The sequence below is a fragment of the Oncorhynchus gorbuscha genome, linkage group LG18 (assembly GCF_021184085.1).
Source record: "Oncorhynchus gorbuscha isolate QuinsamMale2020 ecotype Even-year linkage group LG18, OgorEven_v1.0, whole genome shotgun sequence".
Taxonomy (NCBI): Eukaryota; Metazoa; Chordata; class Actinopteri; order Salmoniformes; family Salmonidae; genus Oncorhynchus; species Oncorhynchus gorbuscha.
The window spans coordinates 7,402,803-7,419,650 of NC_060190.1; the positions used below are offsets into that span (position 1 = coordinate 7,402,803).

The 16,848-nt window shown below is 39.9% G+C and overlaps 1 protein-coding gene across 1 annotated transcript in view; it reads right to left on the reverse strand.

The window, feature by feature from the left end:
• The window catches only part of LOC124003198 (xylosyltransferase 1-like), a 117,735-nt gene that overhangs the window by 48,238 nt on the left and 52,649 nt on the right, over positions 1-16,848 (reverse strand). Inside the window, exon 4 of the mRNA XM_046311277.1 lies at positions 942-1,144. Coding sequence (XP_046167233.1) covers positions 942-1,144 — 203 coding nt within the window. The remainder of the gene's footprint in view (positions 1-941; positions 1,145-16,848) is intronic.

Sequence of the window (16,848 nt, forward strand, 5' to 3'; positions counted from 1 at the left end):
GACATGATTTAGAAAGACACACACCTGTCTATATAAGGTCCCACAGTTCATAGTGCACGTCAGAGCAAAAACCAAGACATGATGTCAAAGGAATAGATGAACAGAGCAAAGTACAGAGAGATCCTTGATGAAAACCTGCTCCAGAGTGCTCAGGACCTCAGACCGGGGCCGAAGGTTCACCTTCCAACAGGACAACGACCCTAAGCACACAGCCAAGACAATGCAGGAGTGGCTTCAGGACAAGTCTCTGAATGTCCTTGAGTGGCCCAGCCAGAGCCCAGACTTGAACCCAATTGAACATCTCTGGAGAGACCTGAAAATAGCTGTGTAGCGACGCTCCCCATCCAGCCGGACAGAGAGGATCTGCAGATCTGTGCCAAGCTTGTAGTGTCATAACCAAGAAGACATGAATCTGTAACCGCTGCCAAATGTGCTACAACAAAGTACTGAGTAAAGGGTCTGAATACATTTGCAACCATTTCTAAAAACCTGTTTTTGCTTTTTCATTATGGGGTATTGTGTGTAGGGGAAAAATGTCATCCTTTTTAGAATAAGGCTGTAACGTAACAAAATGTGGAAGTCAAGGGGTCTGAATACTTTCCGATTACACAGCAGGTCAACTATCTGGAAAACCTTGCCCCTCCACCCAAGTCACGTGATGGGGTAGTCTGCAGTGCTGAAGTTAATGAAGAAGTCCCAGCTCCAGTCGGTTATGGGGATCAGGTCTGCCATGCTGCTAGCCTCTACCCCCCATCATCCTAACCCTCACCCCCTCACCCCCTACCACCTCCACCCCAGTCACCTGATGGGGTAGTCTGCAGCGCTGAGGTTAATGAAGAAGTCCCAGCTCCAGTCGGTTATGGTGATCAGGTCTGCCATGCTGCTAGCCTCTACCCCCCACCATCCTAACCCTCACCCCCTGCCACCTCCACCCCAGTCACCTGATGGGGTAGTCTGCAGCGCTGAGGTTGATGAAGAAGTCCCAGCTCCAGTCGGTCATGGTGATCAGGTCTGCCATGCTGCGGAGGTACATGGTGAGCAGGCTGGCACCGCCCCAGATGGTAGCCATCCTCCAGGGCGTCACCCTCACGTTGGGGTACTGGGAGGCCAGGGCCTGCACCTGTCTGTGAAGGTAGTTGGAGCGCTGGAGGGGGAGAGAAGAGGAAGAGTTTAGAATGTTTCAAACTCATTCCACGGAGGGCCAAGTGTCTGCAGGTTTTTTCTACACCCTTGGACATGATTGATGAATTAAGGTCACTGGTTAGCAAGGAACTCCCCTCACCTGGTTATTTAGGTCTTAATTGAAAGGAAAATACTAAAATCAGCAGACACTAGGCCCTCCATGGAATGAGTTTGACACCCCTGGTTTAAGACAATATACGATGTAGAGGATAATGGGATAGACCAGGGCTCTCCAGCCCTGTTCCTTGAGAGCTACTGTCCTGTAGGTTTTCACTCCAACCCCAATCTAGCACAATTGATTCCAGGGCTGGTCCTTGACGTTCTGCCACCATAGGCAAGACCAGAAAATACACGTGAATGATTGGTGATCCGGACAGGACCAAAAACTGAGTCTATTGTTATATCTGGAGTACTTATCCTGTCCTATCCAGTGTCCTGTGTGAATTTGAGTATGGTCTCTCTAATTCTCTCTCTTTCTCTCTTTTGGAGGACCTGAGCCCTAGAACCATGCCTCAGGACTACCTGGCATGATGACTTCTTGCAGTCCCCAGTCCACCTGGCCGTGCTGCTGCTCCAGTTTCAACTGTCCTGCCTGTGATTATTATTATTTGACCATGCTGGTCATTTATGAACATTTGAACATCTTGGCCATGTTCTGTTACAATCTCCACCCGGCACAGCCAGAAGAGGACTGGCCACCCCACATAGCCTGGCTCCTCTCTAGGTTTCTTCTGAGGTTTTGGCCTTTCTAGGGAGTTTTTCCTAGCCACCGTGCTTCAACACCTGCATTGTTTGCTGTTTGGGGTTTTAGGCTGGGTTTCTGTACAGCACTTTGAGATATCAGCTGATGTACGAAGGGCTATATAAATAAATTTGATTTGATGTATAGTCTTACCTGGTCTATATGTATATAGTAGTAGTGTGAGGTGGTAGATGGTAGTCTATAGTCTGGTCTATATGTATATAGTAGTAGTGTGAGGTGGTAGATGGTAGTCTATAGTCTGGTCTATATGTATATAGTAGTAGTGTGAGGTGGTAGATGGTAGTCTATAGTCTGGTTTATATGTATATAGTAGTAGTGTGAGGTGGTAGATGGTAGTCTATAGTCTGGTCTATATGTATATAGTAGTAGTGTGAGGTGGTAGATGGTAGTCTATAGTCTGGTCTATATGTATATAGTAGTAGTGTGAGGTGGTAGATGGTAGTCTATAGTCTGGTCTATATGTATATAGTAGTAGTGTGAGGTGGTAGATGGTAGTCTATAGTCTGGTCTATATGTATATAGTAGTAGTGTGAGGTGGTAGATGGTAGTCTATAGTCTGGTCTATATGTATGTCGTAGTAGTGTGAGGTGGTAGATGGTAGTCTATAGTCTGGTCTATATGTATATAGTAGTAGTGTGAGGTGGTAGATGGTAGTCTATAGTCTGGTCTATATGTATATAGTAGTAGTGTGAGGTGGTAGATGGTAGTCTATAGTCTGGTCTATATGTATATAGTAGTAGTGTGAGGTGGTAGATGGTAGTCTATAGTCTGGTCTATATGTATGTCGTAGTAGTGTGAGGTGGTAGATGGTAGTCTATAGTCTGGTCTATATGTATATAGTAGTAGTGTGAGGTGGTAGATGGTAGTCTATAGTCTGGTCTATATGTATATAGTAGTAGTGTGAGGTGGTAGATGGTAGTCTATAGTCTGGTCTATATGTATGTCGTAGTAGTGTGAGGTGGTAGTTGGTAGTCTATAGTCTGGTCTATATGTATATAGTAGTAGTGTGAGGTGGTAGATGGTAGTCTATATGTATATAGTAGTAGTGTGAGGTGGTAGATGGTAGTCTATAGTCTGGTCTATATGTATATAGTAGTAGTGTGAGGTGGTAGATGGTAGTCTATAGTCTGGTCTATATGTATATAGTAGTAGTGTGAGGTGGTAGATGGTAGTCTATAGTCTGGTCTATATGTATATAGTAGTAGTGTGAGGTGGTAGATGGTAGTCTATAGTCTGGTCTATATGTAGTAGTGTGAGGTGGTAGATGGTAGTCTATAGTCTGGTCTATATGTATATAGTAGTAGTGTGAGGTGGTAGATGGTAGTCTATAGTCTGGTCTATATGTATATAGTAGTAGTGTGAGGTGGTAGATGGTAATCTATAGTCTGGTCTATATGTATATAGTAGTAGTGTGAGGTGGTAGATGGTAGTCTATAGTCTGGTCTATATGTATGTCGTAGTAGTGTGAGGTGGTAGATGGTAGTCTATAGTCTGGTCTATATGTATATAGTAGTAGTGTGAGGTGGTAGATGGTAGTCTATAGTCTGGTCTATATGTATATAGTAGTAGTGTGAGGTGGTAGATGGTAATCTATAGTCTGGTCTATATGTATATAGTAGTAGTGTGAGGTGGTAGATGGTAGTCTATAGTCTGGTCTATATGTATGTCGTAGTAGTGTGAGGTGGTAGATGGTAGTCTATAGTCTGGTCTATATGTATATAGTAGTAGTGTGAGGTGGTAGATGGTAGTCTATAGTCTGGTCTATATGTATATAGTAGTAGTGTGAGGTGGTAGATGGTAGTCTATAGTCTGGTCTATATGTATGTCGTAGTAGTGTGAGGTGGTAGATGGTAGTCTATCGTCTGGTCTATATGTATATAGTAGTAGTGTGAGGTGGTAGATGGTAGTCTATAGTCTGGTCTATATGTATGTCGTAGTAGTGTGAGGTGGTAGATGGTAGTCTATAGTCTGGTCTATATGTATATAGTAGTAGTGTGAGGTGGTAGATGGTAGTCTATAGTCTGGTCTATATGTATATAGTAGTAGTGTGAGGTGGTAGATGGTAGTCTATAGTCTGGTCTATATGTATGTCGTAGTAGTGTGAGGTGGTAGATGGTAGTCTATAGTCTGGTCTATATGTATGTCGTAGTAGTGTGAGGTGGTAGATGGTAGTCTATAGTCTGGTCTATATGTATATAGTAGTAGTGTGAGGTGGTAGATGGTAGTCTATAGTCTGGTCTATATGTATATAGTAGTAGTGTGAGGTGGTAGATGGTAGTCTATAGTCTGGTCTATATGTATGTCGTAGTAGTGTGAGGTGGTAGATGGTAGTCTATAGTCTGGTCTATATGTATATAGTAGTAGTGTGAGGTGGTAGATGGTAGTCTATAGTCTGGTCTATATGTATATAGTAGTAGTGTGAGGTGGTAGATGGTAGTCTATAGTCTGGTCTATATGTATATAGTAGTAGTGTGAGGTGGTAGATGGTAGTCTATAGTCTGGTCTATATGTATGTCGTAGTAGTGTGAGGTGGTAGATGGTAGTCTATAGTCTGGTCTATATGTATATAGTAGTAGTGTGAGGTGGTAGATGGTAGTCTATAGTCTGGTCTATATGTATATAGTAGTAGTGTGAGGTGGTAGATGGTAATCTATAGTCTGGTCTATATGTATATAGTAGTAGTGTGAGGTGGTAGATGGTAGTCTATAGTCTGGTCTATATGTATGTCGTAGTAGTGTGAGGTGGTAGATGGTAGTCTATAGTCTGGTCTATATGTATATAGTAGTAGTGTGAGGTGGTAGATGGTAGTCTATAGTCTGGTCTATATGTATATAGTAGTAGTGTGAGGTGGTAGATGGTAGTCTATAGTCTGGTCTATATGTATGTCGTAGTAGTGTGAGGTGGTAGATGGTAGTCTATCGTCTGGTCTATATGTATATAGTAGTAGTGTGAGGTGGTAGATGGTAGTCTATAGTCTGGTCTATATGTATGTCGTAGTAGTGTGAGGTGGTAGATGGTAGTCTATCGTCTGGTCTATATGTATATAGTAGTAGTGTGAGGTGGTAGATGGTAGTCTATAGTCTGGTCTATATGTATGTCGTAGTAGTGTGAGGTGGTAGATGGTAGTCTATAGTCTGGTCTATATGTATATAGTAGTAGTGTGAGGTGGTAGATGGTAGTCTATATGTATATAGTAGTAGTGTGAGGTGGTAGATGGTAGTCTATAGTCTGGTCTATATGTATATAGTAGTAGTGTGAGGTGGTAGATGGTAGTCTATAGTCTGGTCTATATGTATATAGTAGTAGTGTGAGGTGGTAGATGGTAGTCTATAGTCTGGTCTATATGTATATAGTAGTAGTGTGAGGTGGTAGATGGTAGTCTATAGTCTGGTCTATATGTATGTCGTAGTAGTGTGAGGTGGTAGATGGTAGTCTATAGTCTGGTCTATATGTATATAGTAGTAGTGTGAGGTGGTAGATGGTAGTCTATAGTCTGGTCTATATGTATATAGTAGTAGTGTGAGGTGGTAGATGGTAATCTATAGTCTGGTCTATATGTATATAGTAGTAGTGTGAGGTGGTAGATGGTAGTCTATAGTCTGGTCTATATGTATGTCGTAGTAGTGTGAGGTGGTAGATGGTAGTCTATAGTCTGGTCTATATGTATATAGTAGTAGTGTGAGGTGGTAGATGGTAGTCTATAGTCTGGTCTATATGTATATAGTAGTAGTGTGAGGTGGTAGATGGTAGTCTATAGTCTGGTCTATATGTATGTCGTAGTAGTGTGAGGTGGTAGATGGTAGTCTATCGTCTGGTCTATATGTATATAGTAGTAGTGTGAGGTGGTAGATGGTAGTCTATAGTCTGGTCTATATGTATGTCGTAGTAGTGTGAGGTGGTAGATGGTAGTCTATCGTCTGGTCTATATGTATATAGTAGTAGTGTGAGGTGGTAGATGGTAGTCTATAGTCTGGTCTATATGTATGTCGTAGTAGTGTGAGGTGGTAGATGGTAGTCTATAGTCTGGTCTATATGTATATAGTAGTAGTGTGAGGTGGTAGATGGTAGTCTATATGTATATAGTAGTAGTGTGAGGTGGTAGATGGTAGTCTATATGTATATAGTAGTAGTGTGAGGTGGTAGATGGTAGTCTATATGTATATAGTAGTAGTGTGAGGTGGTAGATGGTAGTCTATAGTCTGGTCTATATGTATATAGTAGTAGTGTGAGGTGGTAGATGGTAGTCTATAGTCTGGTCTATATGTATGTCGTAGTAGTGTGAGGTGGTAGATGGTAGTCTATAGTCTGGTCTATATGTATATAGTAGTAGTGTGAGGTGGTAGATGGTAGTCTATATGTATATAGTAGTAGTGTGAGGTGGTAGATGGTAGTCTATATGTATATAGTAGTAGTGTGAGGTGGTAGATGGTAGTCTATATGTATATAGTAGTAGTGTGAGGTGGTAGATGGTAGTCTATAGTCTGGTCTATATGTATATAGTAGTAGTGTGAGGTGGTAGATGGTAGTCTATATGTATATAGTAGTAGTGTGAGGTGGTAGATGGTAGTCTATAGTCTGGTCTATATGTATATAGTAGTAGTGTGAGGTGGTAGATGGTAGTCTATAGTCTGGTCTATATGTATATAGTAGTAGTGTGAGGTGGTAGATGGTAGTCTATATATATATAGTAGTAGTGTGAGGTGGTAGATGGTAGTCTATAGTCTGGTCTATATGTATGTCGTAGTAGTGTGAGGTGGTAGATGGTAGTCTATAGTCTGGTCTATATGTATATAGTAGTAGTGTGAGGTGGTAGATGGTAGTCTATAGTCTGGTCTATATGTATATAGTAGTAGTGTGAGGTGGTAGATGGTAATCTATAGTCTGGTCTATATGTATATAGTAGTAGTGTGAGGTGGTAGATGGTAGTCTATAGTCTGGTCTATATGTATGTCGTAGTAGTGTGAGGTGGTAGATGGTAGTCTATAGTCTGGTCTATATGTATATAGTAGTAGTGTGAGGTGGTAGATGGTAGTCTATAGTCTGGTCTATATGTATATAGTAGTAGTGTGAGGTGGTAGATGGTAGTCTATAGTCTGGTCTATATGTATGTCGTAGTAGTGTGAGGTGGTAGATGGTAGTCTATCGTCTGGTCTATATGTATATAGTAGTAGTGTGAGGTGGTAGATGGTAGTCTATAGTCTGGTCTATATGTATGTCGTAGTAGTGTGAGGTGGTAGATGGTAGTCTATCGTCTGGTCTATATGTATATAGTAGTAGTGTGAGGTGGTAGATGGTAGTCTATAGTCTGGTCTATATGTATGTCGTAGTAGTGTGAGGTGGTAGATGGTAGTCTATAGTCTGGTCTATATGTATATAGTAGTAGTGTGAGGTGGTAGATGGTAGTCTATATGTATATAGTAGTAGTGTGAGGTGGTAGATGGTAGTCTATATGTATATAGTAGTAGTGTGAGGTGGTAGATGGTAGTCTATATGTATATAGTAGTAGTGTGAGGTGGTAGATGGTAGTCTATAGTCTGGTCTATATGTATATAGTAGTAGTGTGAGGTGGTAGATGGTAGTCTATAGTCTGGTCTATATGTATGTCGTAGTAGTGTGAGGTGGTAGATGGTAGTCTATAGTCTGGTCTATATGTATATAGTAGTAGTGTGAGGTGGTAGATGGTAGTCTATATGTATATAGTAGTAGTGTGAGGTGGTAGATGGTAGTCTATATGTATATAGTAGTAGTGTGAGGTGGTAGATGGTAGTCTATATGTATATAGTAGTAGTGTGAGGTGGTAGATGGTAGTCTATAGTCTGGTCTATATGTATATAGTAGTAGTGTGAGGTGGTAGATGGTAGTCTATATGTATATAGTAGTAGTGTGAGGTGGTAGATGGTAGTCTATAGTCTGGTCTATATGTATATAGTAGTAGTGTGAGGTGGTAGATGGTAGTCTATAGTCTGGTCTATATGTATATAGTAGTAGTGTGAGGTGGTAGATGGTAGTCTATATGTATATAGTAGTAGTGTGAGGTGGTAGATGGTAGTCTATATGTATATAGTAGTAGTGTGAGGTGGTAGATGGTAGTCTATCGTCTGGTCTATATGTATATAGTAGTAGTGTGAGGTGGTAGATGGTAGTCTATAGTCTTACCTGGTCTATATGTATATAGTAGTAGTGTGAGGTGGTAGATGGTGGGTCTATAGTCTTACCTGGTCTATATGTATATAGTAGTAGTGTGAGGTGGTAGATGGTAGTCTATAGTCTGGTCTATATGTATGTCGTAGTAGTGTGAGGTGGTAGATGGTAGTCTATAGTCTATAGTCTGGTCTATATGTATGTCGTAGTAGTGTGAGGTGGTAGATGGTAGTCTATCGTCTGGTCTATATGTATATAGTAGTAGTGTGAGGTGGTAGATGGTAGTCTATAGTCTGGTCTATATGTATGTCGTAGTAGTGTGAGGTGGTAGATGGTAGTCTATCGTCTGGTCTATATGTATATAGTAGTAGTGTGAGGTGGTAGATGGTGGGTCTATAGTCTTACCTGGTCTATATGTATATAGCAGTAGTGTGAGGTGGTAGATGGTAGTCTATAGTCTGGTCTATATGTATATAGTAGTAGTGTGAGGTGGTAGATGGTAGTCTATATGTATATAGTAGTAGTGTGAGGTGGTAGATGGTAGTCTATATGTATATAGTAGTAGTGTGAGGTGGTAGATGGTAGTCTATAGTCTTACCTGGTCTATATGTATATAGTAGTAGTGTGAGGTGGTAGATGGTAGTCTATAGTCTGGTCTATATGTATATAGTAGTAGTGTGAGGTGGTAGATGGTGGGTCTATAGTCTTACCTGGTCTATATGTATATAGTAGTAGTGTGAGGTGGTAGATGGTAGTCTATAGTCTGGTCTATATGTATATAGTAGTAGTGTGAGGTGGTAGATGGTAGTCTATATGTATATAGTAGTAGTGTGAGGTGGTAGATGGTAGTCTATATGTATATAGTAGTAGTGTGAGGTGGTAGATGGTAGTCTATAGTCTTACCTGGTCTATATGTATATAGTAGTAGTGTGAGGTGGTAGATGGTGGGTCTATAGTCTTACCTGGTCTATATGTATATAGTAGTAGTGTGAGGTGGTAGATGGTAGTCTATAGTCTGGTCTATATGTATGTCGTAGTAGTGTGAGGTGGTAGATGGTAGTCTATAGTCTATAGTCTGGTCTATATGTATGTCGTAGTAGTGTGAGGTGGTAGATGGTAGTCTATCGTCTGGTCTATATGTATATAGTAGTAGTGTGAGGTGGTAGATGGTAGTCTATAGTCTGGTCTATATGTATGTCGTAGTAGTGTGAGGTGGTAGATGGTAGTCTATCGTCTGGTCTATATGTATATAGTAGTAGTGTGAGGTGGTAGATGGTAGTCTATAGTCTGGTCTATATGTATGTCGTAGTAGTGTGAGGTGGTAGATGGTAGTCTATCGTCTGGTCTATATGTATATAGTAGTAGTGTGAGGTGGTAGATGGTGGGTCTATAGTCTTACCTGGTCTATATGTATATAGTAGTAGTGTGAGGTGGTAGATGGTAATCTATAGTCTGGTCTATATGTATATAGTAGTAGTGTGAGGTGGTAGATGGTAGTCTATAGTCTGGTCTATATGTATATAGTAGTTGTGTGAGGTGGTAGATGGTAGTCTATATGTATATAGTAGTAGTGTGAGGTGGTAGATGGTAGTCTATATGTATATAGTAGTAGTGTGAGGTGGTAGATGGTAGTCTATAGTCTTACCTGGTCTATATGTATATAGTAGTAGTGTGAGGTGGTAGATGGTGGGTCTATAGTCTTACCTGGTCTATATGTATATAGTAGTAGTGTGAGGTGGTAGATGGTAGTCTATAGTCTGGTCTATATGTATGTCGTAGTAGTGTGAGGTGGTAGATGGTAGTCTATAGTCTATAGTCTGGTCTATATGTATGTCGTAGTAGTGTGAGGTGGTAGATGGTAGTCTATCGTCTGGTCTATATGTATATAGTAGTAGTGTGAGGTGGTAGATGGTAGTCTATAGTCTGGTCTATATGTATGTCGTAGTAGTGTGAGGTGGTAGATGGTAGTCTATCGTCTGGTCTATATGTATATAGTAGTAGTGTGAGGTGGTAGATGGTAGTCTATAGTCTGGTCTATATGTATGTCGTAGTAGTGTGAGGTGGTAGATGGTAGTCTATCGTCTGGTCTATATGTATATAGTAGTAGTGTGAGGTGGTAGATGGTAGTCTATAGTCTGGTCTATATGTATGTCGTAGTAGTGTGAGGTGGTAGATGGTAGTCTATCGTCTGGTCTATATGTATATAGTAGTAGTGTGAGGTGGTAGATGGTGGGTCTATAGTCTTACCTGGTCTATATGTATATAGTAGTAGTGTGAGGTGGTAGATGGTAGTCTATAGTCTGGTCTATATGTATATAGTAGTAGTGTGAGGTGGTAGATGGTAGTCTATATGTATATAGTAGTAGTGTGAGGTGGTAGATGGTAGTCTATATGTATATAGTAGTAGTGTGAGGTGGTAGAGATGGTAGTCTATAGTCTTACCTGGTCTATATGTATATAGTAGTAGTGTGAGGTGGTAGATGGTAGTCTATAGTCTGGTCTATATGTATATAGTAGTAGTGTGAGGTGGTAGATGGTGGGTCTATAGTCTTACCTGGTCTATATGTATATAGTAGTAGTGTGAGGTGGTAGATGGTAGTCTATAGTCTGGTCTATATGTATATAGTAGTAGTGTGAGGTGGTAGATGGTAGTCTATATGTATATAGTAGTAGTGTGAGGTGGTAGATGGTAGTCTATATGTATATAGTAGTAGTGTGAGGTGGTAGATGGTAGTCTATAGTCTTACCTGGTCTATATGTATATAGTAGTAGTGTGAGGTGGTAGATGGTGGGTCTATAGTCTTACCTGGTCTATATGTATATAGTAGTAGTGTGAGGTGGTAGATGGTAGTCTATAGTCTGGTCTATATGTATGTCGTAGTAGTGTGAGGTGGTAGATGGTAGTCTATAGTCTATAGTCTGGTCTATATGTATGTCGTAGTAGTGTGAGGTGGTAGATGGTAGTCTATCGTCTGGTCTATATGTATATAGTAGTAGTGTGAGGTGGTAGATGGTAGTCTATAGTCTGGTCTATATGTATGTCGTAGTAGTGTGAGGTGGTAGATGGTAGTCTATCGTCTGGTCTATATGTATATAGTAGTAGTGTGAGGTGGTAGATGGTGGGTCTATAGTCTTACCTGGTCTATATGTATATAGTAGTAGTGTGAGGTGGTAGATGGTAATCTATAGTCTGGTCTATATGTATATAGTAGTAGTGTGAGGTGGTAGATGGTAGTCTATAGTCTGGTCTATATGTATATAGTAGTTGTGTGAGGTGGTAGATGGTAGTCTATATGTATATAGTAGTAGTGTGAGGTGGTAGATGGTAGTCTATATGTATATAGTAGTAGTGTGAGGTGGTAGATGGTAGTCTATAGTCTTACCTGCTCTATATGTATATAGTAGTAGTGTGAGGTGGTAGATGGTGGGTCTATAGTCTTACCTGGTCTATATGTATATAGTAGTAGTGTGAGGTGGTAGATGGTAGTCTATAGTCTGGTCTATATGTATGTCGTAGTAGTGTGAGGTGGTAGATGGTAGTCTATAGTCTGGTCTATATGTATATAGTAGTAGTGTGAGGTGGTAGATGGTAGTCTATAGTCTGGTCTATATGTATGTCGTAGTAGTGTGAGGTGGTAGATGGTAGTCTATAGTCTATAGTCTGGTCTATATGTATGTCGTAGTAGTGTGAGGTGGTAGATGGTAGTCTATCGTCTGGTCTATATGTATATAGTAGTAGTGTGAGGTGGTAGATGGTAGTCTATAGTCTGGTCTATATGTATGTCGTAGTAGTGTGAGGTGGTAGATGGTAGTCTATCGTCTGGTCTATATGTATATAGTAGTAGTGTGAGGTGGTAGATGGTAGTCTATAGTCTGGTCTATATGTATGTCGTAGTAGTGTGAGGTGGTAGATGGTAGTCTATCGTCTGGTCTATATGTATATAGTAGTAGTGTGAGGTGGTAGATGGTGGGTCTATAGTCTTACCTGGTCTATATGTATATAGTAGTAGTGTGAGGTGGTAGATGGTAATCTATAGTCTGGTCTATATGTATATAGTAGTAGTGTGAGGTGGTAGATGGTAGTCTATAGTCTGGTCTATATGTATATAGTAGTTGTGTGAGGTGGTAGATGGTAGTCTATATGTATATAGTAGTAGTGTGAGGTGGTAGATGGTAGTCTATAGTCTGGTCTATATGTATATAGTAGTAGTGTGAGGTGGTAGATGGTAGTCTATAGTCTTACCTGGTCTATATGTATATAGTAGTAGTGTGAGGTGGTAGATGGTAGTCTATAGTCTGGTCTATATGTATATAGTAGTAGTGTGAGGTGGTAGATGGTAGTCTATAGTCTGGTCTATATGTATATAGTAGTAGTGTGAGGTGGTAGATGGTGGGTCTATAGTCTATAGTCTATATGTATATAGTAGTAGTGTGAGGTGGTAGATGGTAGTCTATAGTCTGGTCTATATGTATATAGTAGTTGTGTGAGGTGGTAGATGGTAGTCTATAGTCTGGTCTATATGTATATAGTAGTAGTGTGAGGTGGTAGATGGTAGTCTATAGTCTATAGTCTATATGTATATAGTAGTAGTGTGAGGTGGTAGATGGTAGTCTATAGTCTATAGTCTGGTCTATATGTATATAGTAGTAGTGTGAGGTGGTAGATGGTAGTCTATAGTCTGGTCTATATGTATATAGTAGTAGTGTGAGGTGTGGTAGATGGTAGTCTATAGTCTATAGTCTGGTCTATATGTATATAGTAGTAGTGTGAGGTGGTAGATGGTAGTCTATAGTCTGGTCTATATGTATATAGTAGTTGTGTGAGGTGGTAGATGGTAGTCTATAGTCTGGTCTATATGTATATAGTAGTAGTGTGAGGTGTGGTAGATGGTAGTCTATAGTCTATAGTCTGGTCTATATGTATATAGTAGTAGTGTGAGGTGGTAGATGGTAGTCTATAGTCTATAGTCTGGTCTATATGTATATAGTAGTTGTGTGAGGTGGTAGATGGTAGTCTATAGTCTGGTCTATATGTATATAGTAGTAGTGTGAGGTGGTAGATGGTAGTGTATAGTCTATAGTCTGGTCTATATGTATATAGTAGTTGTGTGAGGTGGTAGATGGTAGTCTATAGTCTGGTCTATATGTATATAGTAGTAGTGTGAGGTGGTAGATGGTAGTGTATAGTCTATAGTCTGGTCTATATGTATATAGTAGTAGTGTGAGGTGGTAGATGGTAGTCTATAGTCTATAGTCTGGTCTATATGTATATAGTAGTTGTGTGAGGTGGTAGATGGTAGTCTATAGTCTGGTCTATATGTATATAGTAGTAGTGTGAGGTGGTAGATGGTAGTCTATATGTATATAGTAGTAGTGTGAGGTGGTAGATGGTAGTCTATATGTATATAGTAGTAGTGTGAGGTGGTAGATGGTAGTCTATAGTCTTACCTGGTCTATATGTATATAGTAGTAGTGTGAGGTGGTAGATGGTAGTCTATAGTCTGGTCTATATGTATATAGTAGTAGTGTGAGGTGGTAGATGGTGGGTCTATAGTCTTACCTGGTCTATATGTATATAGTAGTAGTGTGAGGTGGTAGATGGTAGTCTATAGTCTGGTCTATATGTATATAGTAGTAGTGTGAGGTGGTAGATGGTAGTCTATATGTATATAGTAGTAGTGTGAGGTGGTAGATGGTAGTCTATATGTATATAGTAGTAGTGTGAGGTGGTAGATGGTAGTCTATAGTCTTACCTGGTCTATATGTATATAGTAGTAGTGTGAGGTGGTAGATGGTGGGTCTATAGTCTTACCTGGTCTATATGTATATAGTAGTAGTGTGAGGTGGTAGATGGTAGTCTATAGTCTGGTCTATATGTATGTCGTAGTAGTGTGAGGTGGTAGATGGTAGTCTATAGTCTATAGTCTGGTCTATATGTATGTCGTAGTAGTGTGAGGTGGTAGATGGTAGTCTATCGTCTGGTCTATATGTATATAGTAGTAGTGTGAGGTGGTAGATGGTAGTCTATAGTCTGGTCTATATGTATGTCGTAGTAGTGTGAGGTGGTAGATGGTAGTCTATCGTCTGGTCTATATGTATATAGTAGTAGTGTGAGGTGGTAGATGGTAGTCTATAGTCTGGTCTATATGTATGTCGTAGTAGTGTGAGGTGGTAGATGGTAGTCTATCGTCTGGTCTATATGTATATAGTAGTAGTGTGAGGTGGTAGATGGTGGGTCTATAGTCTTACCTGGTCTATATGTATATAGTAGTAGTGTGAGGTGGTAGATGGTGGGTCTATAGTCTTACCTGGTCTATATGTATATAGTAGTAGTGTGAGGTGGTAGATGGTAATCTATAGTCTGGTCTATATGTATATAGTAGTAGTGTGAGGTGGTAGATGGTAGTCTATAGTCTGGTCTATATGTATATAGTAGTTGTGTGAGGTGGTAGATGGTAGTCTATATGTATATAGTAGTAGTGTGAGGTGGTAGATGGTAGTCTATATGTATATAGTAGTAGTGTGAGGTGGTAGATGGTAGTCTATAGTCTTACCTGCTCTATATGTATATAGTAGTAGTGTGAGGTGGTAGATGGTGGGTCTATAGTCTTACCTGGTCTATATGTATATAGTAGTAGTGTGAGGTGGTAGATGGTAGTCTATAGTCTGGTCTATATGTATGTCGTAGTAGTGTGAGGTGGTAGATGGTAGTCTATCGTCTGGTCTATATGTATATAGTAGTAGTGTGAGGTGGTAGATGGTAGTCTATAGTCTGGTCTATATGTATGTCGTAGTAGTGTGAGGTGGTAGATGGTAGTCTATCGTCTGGTCTATATGTATATAGTAGTAGTGTGAGGTGGTAGATGGTAGTCTATCGTCTGGTCTATATGTATATAGTAGTAGTGTGAGGTGGTAGATGGTGGGTCTATAGTCTTACCTGGTCTATATGTATATAGTAGTAGTGTGAGGTGGTAGATGGTAATCTATAGTCTGGTCTATATGTATATAGTAGTAGTGTGAGGTGGTAGATGGTAGTCTATAGTCTGGTCTATATGTATATAGTAGTTGTGTGAGGTGGTAGATGGTAGTCTATATGTATATAGTAGTAGTGTGAGGTGGTAGATGGTAGTCTATAGTCTGGTCTATATGTATATAGTAGTAGTGTGAGGTGGTAGATGGTAGTCTATAGTCTTACCTGGTCTATATGTATATAGTAGTAGTGTGAGGTGGTAGATGGTAGTCTATAGTCTGGTCTATATGTATATAGTAGTAGTGTGAGGTGGTAGATGGTAGTCTATAGTCTGGTCTATATGTATATAGTAGTAGTGTGAGGTGGTAGATGGTGGGTCTATAGTCTATAGTCTATATGTATATAGTAGTAGTGTGAGGTGGTAGATGGTAGTCTATAGTCTGGTCTATATGTATATAGTAGTTGTGTGAGGTGGTAGATGGTAGTCTATAGTCTGGTCTATATGTATATAGTAGTAGTGTGAGGTGGTAGATGGTAGTCTATAGTCTATAGTCTATATGTATATAGTAGTAGTGTGAGGTGGTAGATGGTAGTCTATAGTCTATAGTCTGGTCTATATGTATATAGTAGTAGTGTGAGGTGGTAGATGGTAGTCTATAGTCTGGTCTATATGTATATAGTAGTAGTGTGAGGTGTGGTAGATGGTAGTCTATAGTCTATAGTCTGGTCTATATGTATATAGTAGTAGTGTGAGGTGGTAGATGGTAGTCTATAGTCTGGTCTATATGTATATAGTAGTTGTGTGAGGTGGTAGATGGTAGTCTATAGTCTGGTCTATATGTATATAGTAGTAGTGTGAGGTGTGGTAGATGGTAGTCTATAGTCTATAGTCTGGTCTATATGTATATAGTAGTAGTGTGAGGTGGTAGATGGTAGTCTATAGTCTATAGTCTGGTCTATATGTATATAGTAGTTGTGTGAGGTGGTAGATGGTAGTCTATAGTCTGGTCTATATGTATATAGTAGTAGTGTGAGGTGGTAGATGGTAGTGTATAGTCTATAGTCTGGTCTATATGTATATAGTAGTTGTGTGAGGTGGTAGATGGTAGTCTATAGTCTGGTCTATATGTATATAGTAGTAGTGTGAGGTGGTAGATGGTAGTGTATAGTCTATAGTCTGGTCTATATGTATATAGTAGTAGTGTGAGGTGGTAGATGGTAGTCTATAGTCTATAGTCTGGTCTATATGTATATAGTAGTTGTGTGAGGTGGTAGATGGTAGTCTATAGTCTGGTCTATATGTATATAGTAGTAGTGTGAGGTGGTAGATGGTAGTCTATAGTCTGGTCTATATGTATATAGTAGTAGTGTGAGGTGGTAGATGGTAGTCTATAGTCTTACCTGGTCTATATGTATATAGTAGTAGTGTGAGGTGGTAGATGGTAGTCTATAGTCTATAGTCTGGTCTATATGTATATAGTAGTTGTGTGAGGTGGTAGATGGTAGTCTATAGTCTATAGTCTGGTCTATATGTATATAGTAGTAGTGTGAGGTGGTAGATGGTAGTCTATAGTCTTACCTGGTCTATATGTATATAGTAGTAGTGTGAGGTGGTAGATGGTAGTCTATAGTCTATAGTCTGGTCTATATGTATATAGTAGTAGTGTGAGGTGGTAGATGGTAGTCTATAGTCTATAGTCTGGTCTATATGTATATAGTAGTTGTGTGAGGTGGTAGATGGTAGTCTATAGTCTTACCTGGTCTATATGTATATAGTAGTAGTGTGAGGTGG